This window comes from Exophiala spinifera (genome assembly GCF_000836115.1).
Source record: "Exophiala spinifera strain CBS 89968 unplaced genomic scaffold supercont1.9, whole genome shotgun sequence".
NCBI lineage: Eukaryota > Fungi > Ascomycota > Eurotiomycetes > Chaetothyriales > Herpotrichiellaceae > Exophiala > Exophiala spinifera.
This window is the reverse complement of record NW_015622521.1, coordinates 1,164,600-1,181,456: the sequence shown is the minus strand read 5'-3', so window position 1 is coordinate 1,181,456 and position 16,857 is coordinate 1,164,600. Positions and strand designations below refer to the sequence as shown.

The 16,857-nt window shown below is 50.0% G+C and overlaps 5 protein-coding genes across 5 annotated transcripts; 2 read left to right on the top strand and 3 right to left on the bottom strand.

Moving 5' to 3' along the window:
• Positions 1-957: 957 nt before the first annotated feature.
• PV08_11447 (uncharacterized protein) lies at positions 958-2,640 on the top strand (the record flags this gene model as incomplete). The annotated part of the gene is made up of 6 exons (XM_016385755.1): positions 958-1,109; positions 1,166-1,551; positions 1,601-1,671; positions 1,718-1,933; positions 1,982-2,335; positions 2,386-2,640. 6 exons carry the CDS (start codon positions 958-960, stop codon positions 2,638-2,640), a joined length of 1,434 nt encoding a protein of 477 aa, XP_016230699.1.
• An 882-nt stretch (positions 2,641-3,522) lies between these two features.
• Positions 3,523-5,719, top strand: PV08_11446 (uncharacterized protein; the record flags this gene model as incomplete). The annotated part of the gene is made up of 5 exons (XM_016385754.1): positions 3,523-3,776; positions 3,915-4,914; positions 5,028-5,085; positions 5,144-5,173; positions 5,307-5,719. 5 exons carry the CDS (start codon positions 3,523-3,525, stop codon positions 5,717-5,719), a joined length of 1,755 nt encoding a protein of 584 aa, XP_016230698.1.
• A 2,893-nt stretch (positions 5,720-8,612) lies between these two features.
• On the bottom strand, positions 8,613-9,683 carry PV08_11445 (uncharacterized protein; the record flags this gene model as incomplete). Its single annotated transcript, XM_016385753.1, has 1 exon — positions 8,613-9,683. One exon carries the CDS (start codon positions 9,681-9,683, stop codon positions 8,613-8,615), a length of 1,071 nt encoding a protein of 356 aa, XP_016230697.1.
• A 967-nt stretch (positions 9,684-10,650) lies between these two features.
• Positions 10,651-13,858, bottom strand: PV08_11444 (uncharacterized protein; the record flags this gene model as incomplete). The annotated part of the gene is made up of 2 exons (XM_016385752.1): positions 10,651-10,817; positions 10,843-13,858. The coding sequence occupies 2 exons, from the start codon at positions 13,856-13,858 to the stop codon at positions 10,651-10,653; spliced, it is 3,183 nt and encodes a 1,060-aa protein (XP_016230696.1).
• Positions 13,859-14,606: 748 nt separating this feature from the next.
• PV08_11443 (uncharacterized protein) lies at positions 14,607-16,349 on the bottom strand (the record flags this gene model as incomplete). Its single annotated transcript, XM_016385751.1, has 1 exon — positions 14,607-16,349. The coding sequence occupies one exon, from the start codon at positions 16,347-16,349 to the stop codon at positions 14,607-14,609; it is 1,743 nt and encodes a 580-aa protein (XP_016230695.1).
• Positions 16,350-16,857: the final 508 nt, after the last annotated feature.

Here is a 16,857-nt window from a genome sequence, read left to right as displayed (position 1 = left end):
GGCGGGAGCTCCGGGAGGCATTTCGCAAGGCACCTTGCTGCTGGCGGCGAAGATAATCTACATGGAACAAATCGTAAATGCTGGTGTGGCATCTTTGTAGGTAACTTGCAACTCTTTGGGTCCGAGATGCGGGTAAGTCTCACCAACCTGAGTTCACTAACTAACTTAGTTAGGTAGCCTTGGCTGCTCCTCGAGCGCGGGGTTTGCCCGGGTTAGAGATTCGGGGGCTATCAAGCCCCAGAGGCCGAGACTAGTTACTGCCTACCTAGGTGCCCTATAGCCAGTTCTGTAGGTGGTCGTGCTCCCCGCAGGCGAGGTTTTCCGGGCGCCCAGTTAGTCCCTGAGGCTTACCGCATCCCGTCCCGTGCACCTGGGGTAAGAGCAGCAATAGGGGTTCCGCCTCCAGACACAGTGAGCGCTAAGTTAACTATGTAACTAGCCCCAATCTTTGTTCTTAGGTCATCACGATCAATGGAAGATGGCCCCTTCATTGACTTCAGCATCTAACTCTGGAAAGCCACTATCGAGATAGCCATGCTTGATTCTCAGACACGAACTTGCAGAGAACACGTTGCTGACTCAACCTTTTCTGAAGATACCTTGCCGCATCTTCCGTCGTCTCCTACTGCCATCAACCCGAAACCGAGGTGTGGCACCTCGAAGAGCTGGCGTCCGTACGCTATCGTCCATACGGAATGGTCTACGAGCTTCTCGTTTCCTTTGAACGCCCTCAGTTGGGAACTGGTGGAGTCGCACTTCGCACAAGGAGGTACAAAAGGTGCATACGTCTGCAAACCGCGGCAGTCTCGTTTAATTCCACCTAGTCTGGTCGGTCTATTTTTCTCGAGTTTTTGAAGACAACAGTCCCACACGCGGTCAGGATGTCCTCTTGATATCTATTCACCTTCAGCAATTTTCAGGGTTGACCAACCTGCTGCTCAACGTCTGGAGAGGGCAATGGAAGAAGGAAAGATTGTAGAGTTGATCCCTCCGACCAACGACCTGATAGTCGACTGGACTGGTGACGATGATCCGGAGAATCCTCTGAATTGGTCCTCCAAGCGCAAGGGCATCAACATTGCCCTCTTGTCGTGCCTAACTTTCGTCACGTAAGTACTTCCTTTATACATTCAGAAGTCGCCGCTCGCTGACGCCCCTATCTCAGCCCGCTGGCTTCGTCGATGTTTGCTCCCGGCATCCCTCTGGTCATGAAAGACTTCCACAGCTCCAGCATATTCTACGCGACCTTTGCCGTTTCGATCTATTTGGTGGGCTACTCTTTCGGTCCGCTGGTGTTTGCGCCTCTTTCCGAGCTGTATGGACGACTACCTGTGTATCTCGCCACGAATGTCCTTTTTGTCATCTTCACAATCGCCTGTGCCGTTGCCCCGTCTTTAGGCAGCCTCATCGGGTTTCGCTTTCTCGCTGGGTCGGCCGGTTCTGCACCTCTTGTGCTTGGTGGAGGTAGCGTAGCCGATTTGTACCCTCGCGAAAAGCGCGGATCCAAGATGGCGATCTTTTCCATAGGGCCACTCATTGGGCCGGTAGCAGGTGAGCTCGCCGAGGTTGACTACAGCCTGAAGTACTCATCATCTCCTAGGCCCCGTGGCTGGCGCGTTCCTGGCCGAAGACGTCGGTTGGCGATGGGTGTTCTGGGTTATTACCATGGCTGTAAGTGCATGTCATCGATTGCCCTCCAAAACTTACGCCTTTTCAGGCCAGTATTGTCGTAATTGCATGCTTTATTTTCATGCGAGAAACATATGCGCCGGTGCTCCTGGAGAGGAAAGCTGCTCGACTGAGGAAATCCACCGGAAACCAATGCCTCCGTTCGAAGATGTCCACAGACGACTCACCGCGCAATGCAATAGCCAAAGCATTCATACGCCCTACTAAGATGTTCTTTATGTCACCAGTTGTTTTCGTGTTTGTGGTGCGTCGCCGTGAGCAAACCACCTTATTTTGAAGTTGACCTAAACAGGTGTACATATCCGTCATATATGGCTACCTCTACCTTCTCTTCACCACCATCACCGAGATTTATGAGAGCGTCTACCACTTCTCAACCGGTTTGGCAGGTCTATCCTACCTTGGGATTGGTGTCGGAATGTTCATCGGGTTAGGTGCATTCGGAGCAACCAGCGATCGGCGAATTCAAAAGAAGAAGGCTCACGGAGACGTTTCCCCTGAAATCAGACTGGAGGGTTTGATTCCTGCCGCCATTTGCATTCCGATAGGCCTGTTCTGGTACGGATGGTCTGCCGAAAAGCAGATTCACTGGATCATGCCTATCATAGGAACAGGTTGGGTGGGCGTGGGTCTGATTGGAATATTTGTAAGGCGTTGTAGCATATTATTTTCCGAATCCTTGTTGACTCTCATCAGCTTGCAGTACAAACCTACCTTGTCGATTGCTACCCTTTGTACGCTGCATCGGTGACCGCAGCAAACACCGTGGTGAGGTCGCTGGTGGGAGCTTTCCTGCCGCTGGCCGGCCGTCCGCTATATTCGAAACTGAAACTTGGTTGGGGCAATTCAGTGCTGGCGTTCATCGCTCTTGCAATGGTGCCACTGCCGTTCATTTTCATGCGGTATGGCGCCCGACTCAGGACTCACCCTCGATTCCAGGTGAGCTTTTAACTACTTGGACGAGCCGACCTAGAACTTGGGGTTCTGCAACACCGATCAATCATCCTCGGCCCGCTTATCCTGACACATAAATTATCGACTGAAACTCAACAGACACTCAGCGACTGTCACGTCGTAATATTTGCTTGCGATACGCCAGTGCGAACGTTGTGAACGGAAGAGTCCTCGTCGTGCAGAGATATTGACAGGAGTTCAACAGTCTTTATCCACGGAGTCCGCAGAAGGCTGCAAAAAGCTTTCGTCTTAGCCGAGCTTCGGTCTTTGACTGAACCAATGATTGAACAGTTTCTATGGGGCACTTACACAAACTAGTTTTGCAGATCATGAAGACTTGCTTACGCCCTTGACGTCAACTCTTTGCAACAGACCTCCATCCAAATAATTGCACTTCATACTGTCTATTCCTCTTTTTTCATTTTCCGACTGACAAAAGGCATCTATAGCGGATGCCGAGACTCACACAGGAGGCTGCTCACAGCGTCTCGCAAGAACTGGGTATGTGGTGTTATAGCTGCACGCCCTGCTAAAGCGCCAGCTGGAGTCAGTGAGGGCCCTGTGCTGGTGCCAACGCTGACCGGACAGAAGCCCCGATCCAAGTCCGTAGGGAAAGCCTGGCGATGCTACGTTGTCCACCGGCAAAAGTCCACATGCAGTATTCAAATTCAATCCGCGTTGGTATGACACGGAGAAATAGCCGATTGAAATGCTGGGGAAGTCGATCTTCCACCAATATGGTAACCCGAGGTGGAGATCTACGTCTGGGACTTCCATGTACGAGTATAGCCGACGAGTATAAAGCCAACTCCGTCAGTATCATGGCCTCTCTCAAACAAGAGGACCCCTTTCGACTCCCGGGCTAATTTCACCGTCACCATGGCCATGGAAATTTTCCGCGGCACACTTGAGAAACACAATGTCGCACACAAACTACAGAAGCGGTCTCTGCTCATTGCAATCAATGCTGTCGCTGGCTTGTCCATCTTTTTCTTTGGATACGACCAGGGCGTAATGGGTGGCGTGAACACGACTCGTGATTATGCAGAGCTCATGGGGTTTGGCCATTGGGATGCCGAGGAAGGCCTGGTGAAGGTTGACAAGAGTCTGTTGCAAGGTGGCATCGTTGCTGTGTGAGTAAGAGACATAGATTTGGGAGACTGGACAACGTCAGCGAGGCTGTTGTCTTGACCCGTCCATCCGTGCCCTCTCCCGACGCAAAAGGTTCCCTCTGCTCGCGACTCAAGACACGTGCGAACCCTCTTTCTCAGATATTACCTCCCTGGAACATTGTTCGGTGCGTTTCTTGGTGGCTGGATAGGAGACAAACTGGGTCGCATCACTACCATCGGCATAGCATGTGCTTGGGCTATCGTCGGGGCAACCCTTCAATGTTCCGCCCAGAGTGCAAACTGGATGTTCTGTGCTCGTGTCCTCAACGGTATTGGCACTGGCATCCTGAACGCTATCACTCCAGTATGGGCCACCGAAACAGCAGCTTACACTTCTCGAGGACAGTTTGTGTCCATCGAATTCACCCTCAACATCCTCGGTGTGGTCGTGGCGTACTGGATTGAATTCGGTACCTCCAAATACGGAGACGGAACTTCGCCATTCATCTGGCGCTTCCCTATCGCATTTCAGATTGTTCCGTTGATCGGCCTTCTATGCGTGATTTGGTTCATGCCCGAGTCCCCGAGATGGTTGGTGAAAGTGGGTCGCGAGAAGGAGGCAAGATACATCCTCGGCCGTCTTCGTGGTGACGAGGGTGAAGACCGTGAGCAAGCAGAAGCTGAGTTTCAAGATATCCGTAATGTCAGCGCTTTGGAGGTGGAGACTTCTAAGCAGAACAGCTATTTCAGCATGTTCTTCGGCATTGGATCTGGAAAGCTACACACAGCTCGACGCGTGCAACTGGTGATTTGGTTGCAAATCTTGCAGGAATGGATTGGCATTGCCGGTATCACCATCTACGGCCCCGAAATCTTCACCATTGCCGGCATCAAAGCAAAAGACCGGCTGTGGGTCAGTGGTCTCAACGATATCACGTACATGTTCGCGACGTTGATTTGCGTCTTTACGCTCGACCGCATTGGTCGTCGCTGGACATTGTATTGGGGTGCCGTTGGCCAGGGAATATGCTGTTTTGCCGCTGGAGGTCTCGCTCGAGCCACGATCAATGCCTCTTCAGAGAGCCACAAGACATCACTTGGCGCTGGAGCGACATTCTTCGTGTTCTTGTACACTGCCATCTTTGGTGCTACATGGCTGGTACGTATTACTACTCCAATTTCCGCGAGACTTGATAAGCTGGAAACGAATAACAAAATACCCTTGCTTCTGTCTCGTTTCTCCACAGACTACGCATCTCTAACCAGGTACAGACGGTCCCGTGGCTCTACCCTGCCGAGATCTTCCCTCTACACGTTCGAGCTCGAGGCAGTAAGTTTGATCGGTCCCTCTCCGCGAATTAAAAATATCACTAACAACACGTCTACAGATGCCTTTGGTGTCGTCGGCTGGTCGATAGGTAAGTTTGTGCTTTGAACCCCAAATCTTTGCCAACCTCGGGCGATCTCCGATTACTACTATCGCCTTTTCCAACGGAGTCTATGCCGCCGAACAGCAGGTTTCAAGTCAAGCTCACTAACGCAATCACACAGGTAACGGCTGGTGCGTGCTTTTGCTCCCGACAATCTTTGCCCGCCTCAACGAGAAGACACTCTACATCTTCGGCGGGGTCAACGTTCTGAGCATCATCGTCGTGTGGGCGCTGTACCCCGAGACGAACCAACGCACGCTCGAAGAGATGGACCTCGTCTTTGCCTGCGACAGTATCTGGACCTGGGAAGCCGAGAAGAACTTTGCCCTCCTCAAAGAGCAGAACCCTGACCTAGTCCAGGCAGCGAAGCGAGGCAGCAGTGTCATCGACCCCGAGACCGGGTTGCCTGTGCCTCGGTCCAGAAGAGCCAGCAGCGCGGCACCGAGGAGCGCGAGCTTCGCCGTGCGAAGGCCCAGTGGGGCTGGAGCAAAGGATTCCAATGTCGTGCAGAAGGATGAGGTCGAGCAAAAGTGAACGGGAAAAGTACCCATACCGTTCTGCAAGGTGTACTGAGCGCGCGTCGTCGTCGTCGTCGTCGTCGTTGGAGTTGTCTTGGTATCTCTCATCATTGCCGGTCACGGTGTTGACGAGGACTATGATCGAGGGGTGCTTCCTTTATCAAAGATACTATATCTATGGCGACGGCCAGGTTGTGTGTTTTCAGAAACCCAAGGTCTTGGACTAAATGAGCAGATATCAGGGGTGGCTCCTTCATCTCGAAACGTCAACCGGAGTATTCGCAAGTGACGTTGGCCAGGAATGTACCGACATGATCCACTGACCCTCGTGCTGATGTGTTTCAGCTTGACAATCGTGCCATACGGGCAACTATGTATTGCATAGAGTGGCTGAGTGGGAGGACGGCGTTGGACGGATAGCAACAAGACTACTTCATAGGATAACATCGAAAAGAGGCGTATTGACAATCTGGAAACTAATAATAATAATAAAGTTCTATTATAGTCTAATTTAGCTCTCTCTCGAGACTATGTAGACTCTAGCAATTTTCAAGGAAAAACCTAAATCTCACCAAGATTCAAGAAAACCTTCGACTCCCTCCCGAGCCGCCTGCATTTCGCAGGCGCCTTTCCTGCTACTCCTTCTGTCGCTTTATAATCACCTTTTCCTTCGATTTATAGAAGGTCTCGTTCTACCACTCAGCATAGTCCCTTAGGGGTGTGTACTCTGATGTCTCTTTCTCTTCTATCTCCCTCGCGAGTCGTAGGTATCTCAGCACCTCTTGTGCGAGCAGTTAGCGAGCCATGTACTTCGCGGCCTTGAGCCTCGAGAGTATCTCGTTAACTCTTTATGTTTCGCAAGCCTGGAGAAGCTTCTCTTATTTGTACTTTCGGTAGTGTAGAAGAACGTGACGTATCGTTTCTGTATATTGGCTATATAAGTATAGCGGGAGTACGCCTGGGACGCCGATTCTTGCTAGCCACCCATTGAGCCCAATTACCTCTATTCTAAGAAGGAACAGTGTTGTCGCTTCAGCTTTCAAGAGGTCTGTGTAGAGTGTGTGTCTATTTAGCTTTTAGTTAATTATCCAGATTATTGAGGAATTAGGACCTCTTGAGGTCGCTTTAGTCTTTTTCTACCTAGCCTTTTAGTCGCGGTCTGTAGCTCTACAGAGAGTTGCCTCTTTTGATGGCAATACTCTTAGGCGGCGGCGATGATACTGTTCGCGTGAGGTTCGCTAATGACTCGTCTCCCCTTCGATATAGATATCTATCTTCTCTTAAACATATTCCCTAGTGAGACATAGAAGCTTCACTTGGCGTTGACATCTCGTTCTAAGACTATTCTATACTCTCTCAGACGCTTTCTGAATACTCTTCTCGACCGGGTTGTATACAGTTCGCAGTGTACTCTTTCTTACTTAGATAAGAGCGATAAGATCGAGTGAGAGTATATATATCTCTCTCTCTAGGGCGGCTTAAGGAGTTCTTTTATACCCCCCTGTTATGCTTCGAAGGTATCTATTCTATATCTTCATTAGTGAACTAATACATAAGGTCAAGAGCGATTCTTATACGATTTATATACTTTATTCCTACAAGCTATAAAGAAGAATTAGCTATATTGTCGCTATATAAAGAAGCCTAGTATTTTATATCGATAGTCCTTAGGTTAATATAGCTAGCTAAGCTAGCGTCTTTAACACTATAAGTCCTTTATAAGCTATATACACGATATACTCTTTCTATATAAGCTTTAGGTCAAGCCACACATTAAGGATCTTAATCACCTTTTATTTCGAGGCAATTTTCTGTCCTGCAATCTAGATACTATTTATCTATAGATCACCAATGAGTCGCCTACTCTTCATGAAGTGAATAAGCTAGTATTTCTTTGAGATAAATTTCACCTCGTGACTCTCTGCCTATTTCTCACATTCTTGATAAACTATATTTAGTCTATAACAATTATACTCCTCGCTTAAACCCTACGCGATAATATTTATATTGTCGATAAAGCCAAAGCCCATAGTGTTGTCTTATCTATTGATAAGGCTTTCGAGAAGCCTCGAGATATAGAAGAGAAATAGAATCAGCGATAGAGGGAAGCCCTACGAGATACCCATTTTGGCGTCTATTCAGTCACTCTCGTGCCCTATATATATAATCCGCGTGCGCCTCCCAGATAGGAAGCTTTAGACGGATTTAACTAGCCATTCCAAGAAGTCCTTTCTCGTGAGGATATCAAGTAGTGTGTTGTGAGGCACATTGTCAAAGGCCCCCGCGATATCAAGACTTAACATCGATACCACGCAGTCTAGCCACGCCTGCCACACACGCTCCACGCAAGCCGTTATGAGGCCGATGGCTGAGAGCGTTGATCTGTCCCGGCGTCCACCCATCTGGTTCCAGGGGAGAAGGTTATGTTCCTCGGCGGCGTCCGTTATGCGGTTAGCCAGCGCTTTCTCTGCGAGCTTCGCTAGAGTATTCTCAAGGGCTATTGGTCTATACGCGCCTGGGAGGGAGTAGTCTTTCTTCCCCTCCTTCCTTAGGGCGAGAGTTATAGACTCCTTTATCTCCCTAGGGAGCTCCCCTTGCGCGAGAGCCTTGCTTATCGTGTGCGCTAAGCGGCCGTCGATCGTGGGTGAGAGTTGCTTTAGCACTTCATTCGGTATCCTGTCAGGCCCTGGGGCTTTTTGATTTGGGAGCTTGATTATTAGGCTGTGAACTTCGTCCGTTGTCACCTCCTGCTGAATGTTTAGCGCGTTTATCGCGTACTCCTCGCACTCTCTTCGCCTGCTTGTCGGGGGAGGGAAGAACTTCGCCCTGAGGATTTCATCTTTCTGGGCAATCTGGAAACTATCTAACTAACTCAGAAAAAGCACTTTTGATTGCATTCTCGCTTGATCTCATTTCTTGCCAATTTGTCTCATGGCCGCCAAGAACTTTTCCTCGTTGGACAACGCCTTTTCAACCTTGGGAGGAGTCGCGGGCACAGCCTGCGCCGTCCTCGCTCGCATTGCCTTCAAAAATTGATCCTCAAAGAGATGCTTGGACGTCTCTTGATAGATCTCCTTGTTCGTCTTGCTCATGCTTCCACATTCAGGGCAGCCCTTTGGGAACGTTCTTGCCGAGTACACATGTCCTTTGCCGCAAACCTTTGGCGAGCCAACCTCATAGTTACCCCACAGCTTCTCAATTTCTCGGACACCACGGTACTTGATCTTTGGGACGTTCAAGGTGTCTGCCAGGAGCGCTGGGCGCTCTAGTGCCTGCATGAAGTCGGTGGCAGTCTCTAGTAAGAGCTTGTGCGTGTCCGGGTAACGCTCGCAGATGTCCATGACTTTGCTCAACTTGTTCTTGAGGGTGGCCGAATCTTCGATCGAGGTCGGATCACTTCGGACTGAACCACCCAAAACATCCAGTCTACATCTTGTAGCTATGGCAAAGAGGCCAACCCGGATTTGGTGCAGGCGCAGCTCAGCGTCGATCAAAGGACTGAGTTGAATGCGGCCGTTCTTCAGGATTTCTTCGTAGCGGTCAGCATAGGCCACTGACTCTTTGTAGGCGTATTCCAACATGGTCATTCCTTGTCTCTGAACGCCAAAAGACGGATCGCGTAGGTCGAGGAGATGCCCAGCCATCTGCAAGGAGTCTGCGATGCGAATACCGACAATGCGGCATTCCAAAACGTCGCAACGAAATCGAAAGGGCATTTCATATGTCTTTGCAATGTTCGGAAACGATTCGCTCACTTTGGAAATCTGAGACTGGATATGATCGACAACTTCGTTGCGGAACTTGACAATCTGCTTTTGGAGGTCGAGGGCATCTTGATCCCGGCGGAGAATGAGGTCAGTATTTGCTTTTGCTGCCATTGGATTTGGCCTAATATTCTCAACACTTCGATAAAAATTGTCAGCTAGTTCTATTCCGGCAGTGTCGATTCTGGTGGCATGTTTTTGCAAAATGCGACTCATTTTCGATACAAGCCCATCAAGGGTAGCTTCGAACTTGACAAGTTTTGCGATATTTTCGTATCGGTGTGTTTTGGTGCAAGGCTTGCCACACGGACACACGGGTAGGCGAAGGTCGATGGGAAGGGCTTCTGAGTTGATTGATAAGAGTGTGCCTTCAGGCGTAGACTCATATGCGGACTGGAGATTGAGGCTGTCTAGCTCAAATACATCGACTAAATGACGGCAATCAGGAAGGTAGAGCATGGGGTTGCACGGAACTAGGCCAGAAGCACAGGTCGGGCACAGTTCCGCTGGTAGACAAACCTCCCCGTGTAGAGAAGGACAAGGGTGTCCACATGACAAGACTATAAATGAGTTAGTCGCGTAATGACAGACATCATACAAGAAGATCTCTCACTTTTGGGACAAGGTAAGCAGCAAGGTAAAGAGGTGCTGGGCAAGCAACACAACACGTCTGATGAGTTCTCATGTTCACATCCAGGCTTCGCCAGTTTGATGCAAGGCTCACAGGTGTCTGAACAACGGCCTTGACATGGACCGTGTTCGCAAGAATCTGAACAAGGCTCTGAACATGATGTCGGGCAAGGTTTCCCAGAGTGGCAATCCAGTTTGCAGACATGACCACAAGGTTTCAATAGTCCACATTTCACAGGGCAGGGTTTGTGGCTCTGTTTCTGCTGACAAGTACCGCATGAAGCCACGCACTGATGGCCGCAAGCCATGATTGCCGAGCATCGAGCAGAGCAGAAGTCTTTTTGCTGTGGATCATCACCACATAGAACCGTCAAAGTGTGGCCACACTGTAAGAGGGTTTGCGACATCAACACTTTGCATTTTGATACTTTCCCAGAACAAAGAGACGTGCCGCGATGTCCACATGCAAGGACAATATCTCCTCTAGATGAATCACATGTTCCACAGTCTTGATAACACAGTTTTGTGCAAGGATGGCCGCAGGGAAAGACCTTCAAACATTTGTCTTGACAGGCCATACGTTCGTGGAGGCGTGGCGGGTGGCATGTCTGATTGCAATCATGGCCACAGTCCAAGCGTTGGCCGCACACGGCAGCACAGATGGGGACCAGCTGAAAGTCAAAAGGCTGCTGGACAGTGTAACAGTGTTCTGGGTGCGTACTGCAGCGAGTCAACAGTGAAGCACCCACTTTCCCATCAAAGGCAGAAATGACTTGCCTCCACAGTGGTACTTGTGACAAGGTCTGAGTGTTTCCGATTATGTAGAAGCCATCTCGTGCCCTGCTACACGCCACATTGATACGATTGATACTGTTGAGAAAGCCTGCGCTGCCTCCGCTTCGAACCGTGCTCAGAATCACAACCTTCGCTTCTTCACCTTGAAAGTTATCGACAGTGGCAATCCTCAACATGTCGGACATTGACACTTTGTCCTTGGCTGCTCTGCGTTCAGGAGCTAAGCCAACTAATTCTTCATCGAAGAGTAGCTGATGGTCGTTTTCGCTGAGCCAGACGTTACATGTGACGGACAGTCGATCGTGAAGCTTAGCCAGCTGGCCCGAGTACGGAGTCAGGACAGCAATATCGCCGAGGTCATATGCACCTCCACGCAGTAGGTAAGTGACTAGTCCAGCCACCATCTCGACTTCGTAGGGATTGACGTGAGACTTCAGATGGTCAGCTTCCAGCTCCGGAATACGATGATCCCACCAGTACATTCTGTGTACAAGTCCAAACGTGGGAGGATTGTCAAGCGTGGATTCGTGATTTTTCAGGTAGGGATATATGATGCGCGCTATGTTGGCAATCTTTGGATGCATGCGACGCTGGATGTTTAGATGACAGGATGCAACTGCGAAAGTTGATGGGTCTTTGGGCAGCATTAGACGTTCCAAGAGTGATTCATCGAGTCGGTAGTCCATGCCAATCTGTGTTTCCAATGCAAGCATCTGCTGTTCCGTCTCAGGTCGCAATTGTAGAGGATCACCAATCAAGATTGCATGTTGGACGGTCGGCAGCAGTGAGCACAGTGTGTGTGCTTCCATAACCTCTGCAGCCTCTTCGCCTATGGTTATTTCGATCCCAACAGACGCCAACTGTTTCCATCGTGTCGCGCATGCTGTAGTCGTCATACCAATGACATTACAACCACCCATGATTTTGATGTCTTTCTCACAGCTCAACTCCATGGCGGATGCGTTCAGCTCTTTGTACTCAAAGTGGAGATCAGTAAGCTTAGAAGCAAGTCTCTCGGTGTCGACTTCGCTCTCCCACTGACCCAGGAGTACCTGACGTTCAGAATACGGTAGGTTCCAGATGCTACTATCACCAGAATGCTCGGTCTGCTGTTTGATAAATTGGGAGACCTCTTGTAGAATGGTATGGCTATCTTTGGTAGAGCTGCGGTCACGTTCTCGTAGAACTTCGTTGAGTCTCCTCGCAAGCTCAACGTGTAAGTCCCGGATAGTGTCGAGATCGCCGCCTCCACACCAATGCTCGAACGCGAAGGACTTTGCGTAAGCAGATGGTGCGTTGGTTGATAGCTGTGCATGGATACTGGGATATTTCTCATATAGAATGTATTCGACATATTGCCATGGCACCTTCCCAGTGTTGAGCTTCGACGAGATTGCTTGATGAATGTCAGTAAAGCGCGGAATTTGGGGAGCGAAGGGGAAAGGAGAAATCCAAGTACCTTTGCACATGACATCTACATCTCCAAATACCTCCTTCTTGCGCGTTCTAAGGATAGTCGCCTCCGATGAACGATGACCAAAACGAGACTTGCGTTTCAAAGTCTGGAGATTGATGGACTGGGTCCACTTCTCTTTGCTGCCACTGCCAACACGAAGTAAACCTGTCACGCCCGCATCCAGTAGATCCTGGAGGAAGCTGTCGAGTGCGTGATTCGTCAAGCATACCAACAGAATGGGTTTATTTGTTGGCCGCGATGATAGCAAAGCCTTCGTCAGCTGAACACCCAGGAATGTTTTGCCACATCCCGGTGGACCTTGTGTGAGAGCAAGTTCGTTGACTAAGGCATCTCTGAATGCTATAGCTTGTCCCTCATCAAGAGATGTTTCACGCCTCAAGACATCGATCGAAGATGGTCGTAACAACTCTTCTACTGACATGGACTTGGTCCTGTTTGTTGATGAAAGCACAGCGCTGAGATCATATTCGAAGTCTGCATTTCGTGCATAAGCCGGAGGTGGACAATTGACAACAGGAATTGCCCCACTGGGAATGTTTTGTTTCATTCGTGATGTGGCATCCTCAGGGGTGATCGTTGGGGCAATGTATGTTTGGAATGCGAAGTCGGTCTCCCCCATCTCTTGCAATCTCTTCAGACAGTTGTAGAAGCCTGCAAAGAGAACCTTTGGGAATTCAACCAGTGCCAACTGAGTCTCAGTGGAGAGTCCAAGAACATGACGACTCAATTGCAAGACATCCTCGCGGGTAGAAGTTGGTAAGAAGGACATCTGCACAGCAGCTCGTTCGCCATCACCACCGGCCTTATCCATGGAGAATGTGGATTGTGAGAACTTGACCTCCAGGAAGGAGACTGACAATTCATTCGTGATGAGATCAAGTTGAAGCAAAGCAACAAGCATTCCCTCTGCGAACCGACCCGAACCATACATTCTCTGGCCTTTCATGAATGATGGACAGTGGTAGCTTGCACGAACAAGAAGCCCTTTGTTCTCATGCGCAAGAAGTTCTTCAATCTTGATATCGTGATACAGAAAGAATCTGTGGCCTGACAGTGTCTCACAGAGAATTTGTTCGTGGGAGATAGGCTGAGGCCTGCCATAAGGATCGACCTGTAAGAAGGCTTGCTGGGCCGCCGTGTATGCGATATCTCGGACACTTTCAGTTCTGTCGCAACGCATCTGACGGAATAGGCAATCGAGGTGTCGACCGGGGCCATTTGGTAAGTGGTGTTTGTGACGTAGATCTTTCTTCGGCATATACACAGGGCAGTCAACTGCTAAAATCTCGTCAGGGGTTGGCAGTATCTGTATCTCTCGGTAGTCTGCTCTATCATTGTCGTGACGCAGGCCGGGACCGGCGGGGTCATCGTAGAGTTCGCTTGTGAATCTGAGAGGAGGGCGAGGCGCGGCGCGCAGGGTGTGAACATGGTGATTCAACGGCTCTTCAGTCCAAGCGAGATAATCGCGACGAGCTTTGATGGTCGCCATGCTGGACTAAGCCCATTGATAAATATGCATGTGTGGTGGTGAGATCGAATGTGTGCATCGCGAAGTTCATCCTTACCTCTCCTCTGTGAATGTCTCGCGACAAATCCGGACATGTGCCTTGGCGAAAGATGAGTGCAGCCGGTAGAATTGTGGCCAAACAGATACTGAAGGGACTTAGTATGTCCAAGGACTAGATAAGATTGATGAATGGTTTGTGCAGGGTTGTAGCCTTTGAGCACTCGTGCGAGATTCCTTGTTCGTTGTTCATCAGCACAATGCATCTGCGTCGTGCTTGTCTCATAACCACCAAGAAATCTATCGCCGTAATGAAATCTCAAGCTGCGAGTCTGCCCCCAAGACATTGCATCTACACACACTCCTTTCCTTTGGACCCCTCTTTAGTTGATCCCATCAGCCCAGCACGGATGAGAACATGGACCGATCATGGACGATGTTCTCCTCAACCAGCCTCACCAAGGCCATCTCCGTACTTACACTTCTATGTCTGTGACTGAGTCCTTGAACATGATCCATAGACGACCCAATGTCGAGACTGCGATACACGCGTCCTTGACGGGACCAAATTGATCAACAAGTGTTTTGGACAGATGTACTGAGACACTCTGCAGAGGTGTCGGAGAGAATACGTCTGGCATGAGCCAGTGGCTGCTCTCAACCAGATACTATCCCTTGTACTTCATAGGTATTAATGAATCAATGCTGGTAACGGGTATGACTTCCTTGCGCATCAGCAGCGATTCATGACATTTCCAGATCCGCTGTAGTCGTTCCCCGGCATTCCCCGAACCCAGTGGCTGAATGTCTTGCTGTCTTTGCCCTCCAACAACATGTGCAAATCCTCTCTTTCGGGAGGTAAACGTATTCCGTTGCCTGGTTTGGGGTACAAGGCCGCGTGCTCGTCGTAGTAGCCATCGTAACCTTCATCGACAGCATCTCCGCCATCCGCGTCGCGCGAGGTGGGCGTATCAGTTACCGGAGTGACATATGTAGACGTAAACTGAGCCTGAGGAACTGTACTTGGCTGAGCTGGTGTCACAAGAGTCTGGAAAATGGGTAAGTCAGGCGCGAGATCTGACGCATGCATCAGGAGTGAAATCAAATTCTCTTTGGACAATGTGTGCAGATAAGCCAGCTTCTGGTCAGGTAGTAAGAATCGTCCACCAACTCGAGTCCCTGCGTAAACCGGCGTGGGTGGAACTACTGGGGGGACAGGCGCGACCTTCGTTTTCGTGTTGATCTTCTTCGCCTTTTTGCCATGTAGAATCCGGTCACATTCAGTGCAATACCATTCAGCCTTGGCGTCAGAGACTGTCTGTTTAGATATTTGAGGATCATGACATCTCTGATGCCAGCATTTATTGCATGCATCACAAAAAACGATGACGTTGCCTGGCGGTCCATGCCCTCGCAAGCAATGCTCACAGAGAGCGAACTGTTCACGGCCTCGATAAATTCTCCTCTTAATCTTGGGGTGAGTTTTGGCGGAGGCCGATGGGGTGGGAGTGTGATTGAAACCAGCTCGCGAAGGCTTGCTCGGGCTTGCGCTAGCTGTATTCTCATTGGTCAAATTGACGGGTTTCTGCGTTTGGCGCCCTGACCTTGTGTGCCCAGTTGGATTGTACTCTTCCGAAGACTCTCGAGATTGGGTCGTAGCTGAATCCGCCGTTGTTGACCTGGCATTCATCGTGTTTCCATCGGCACTCTTGCGCTTCTTGCTTGGTTGCTCCAAACCCCCAGTGGATGTATCTGGTGCAGCCAAAGGGATGCCTTCATGTGATTTGTCTTTCGTAGTTCGTGGACCCCGTTTGACGCCCGGTCGGCCCCTTCCCAACCCTTTGCCAGACACAACAGAGCCGTCGGAAAGAACGTATTGCTTGCTCTTGCGAGTCGACGAATCATTGTAAATCTCTTCGGAGACACCAGAAGTGGTGGGCCTATTGATGGACGTATTCGTGCCGTCCGCGTTGTTCGCCACAGAGTCGGTGGTATGTGCGAAGGAAGGCATCGCACCGGATGGGGGGAGCGCCGCAAAGGAGCCCCTTGAATGGCGGAAGTCAGGGTCGCTATCAGTATGCAACTCGTCCTTATCGAGCTTGTACACCGTTTGATCATTGGAATTGATATCACCGGTACCTTCCCCGTTCGATGTCCCCCAATCTAAAGAAGGAGGAATCGTATGGCCGTGGGGCAAGATGTTGGGGGAAGATCCTCTGCGAGGCCCGCTAGCACCAGCTTCAGAAACTACGAAATGGGAAGCATTGGATGAATGCTGGCTGGAGGCGGCGTGCTGGACGATTATGGTTCCTTCCAGGGTATTCGGGTTGTCAAAACCACTCGTGACTGGTACTGATGAAGATGCGGTGGCTTGTGAAGTTCCAGATATCAGCGGATGAGGGTTGTTGTCCGCAACATTGCCATCTTCTATCTTGAAATTCGAGGTAGAATCTGGGTTTTCTGGAGGGGTAGCCATGACAGGTTCTTGGGCTCGAAGCTCGAGGTTTCGCAGCAAGGAGATGGAGGGGCAACGGATGAGGTGCCAGTGTGAAACGATGCGAACATCAGGTCTGCCAATTTCTCGGATGGTATCCTAGATGGCAGTTCTGAGGAGAATCGAAACGTATAAGCCGTCAACCACTGACATCTGTGCGCCTCTCATATGCCAGCTGTCGACTATCTCTACAGGACATCGAAAATTGAGAGGTGGCCGCGCCGAATTGGGGCGGATTGGAACTAACACGTGACTGACCGCGGCTTACCTAATGCATGAACTATGCCTGTTGCGGCTGGCGATCTTCTCTGTCATGGTGTCACTTCAGACTACGCACAAAACGCGCATCGTCGACAGGTATCAACGAATAGATCGATATGCCTTCCCCCGTCTTGCCCAATCTAAGGAGAATGTCCTCTTCTTCTGGCACATTACGCACAAAATGCGCAATCGCTGAGTTTAGAAATACCAAGATGATTGACCAGCCATA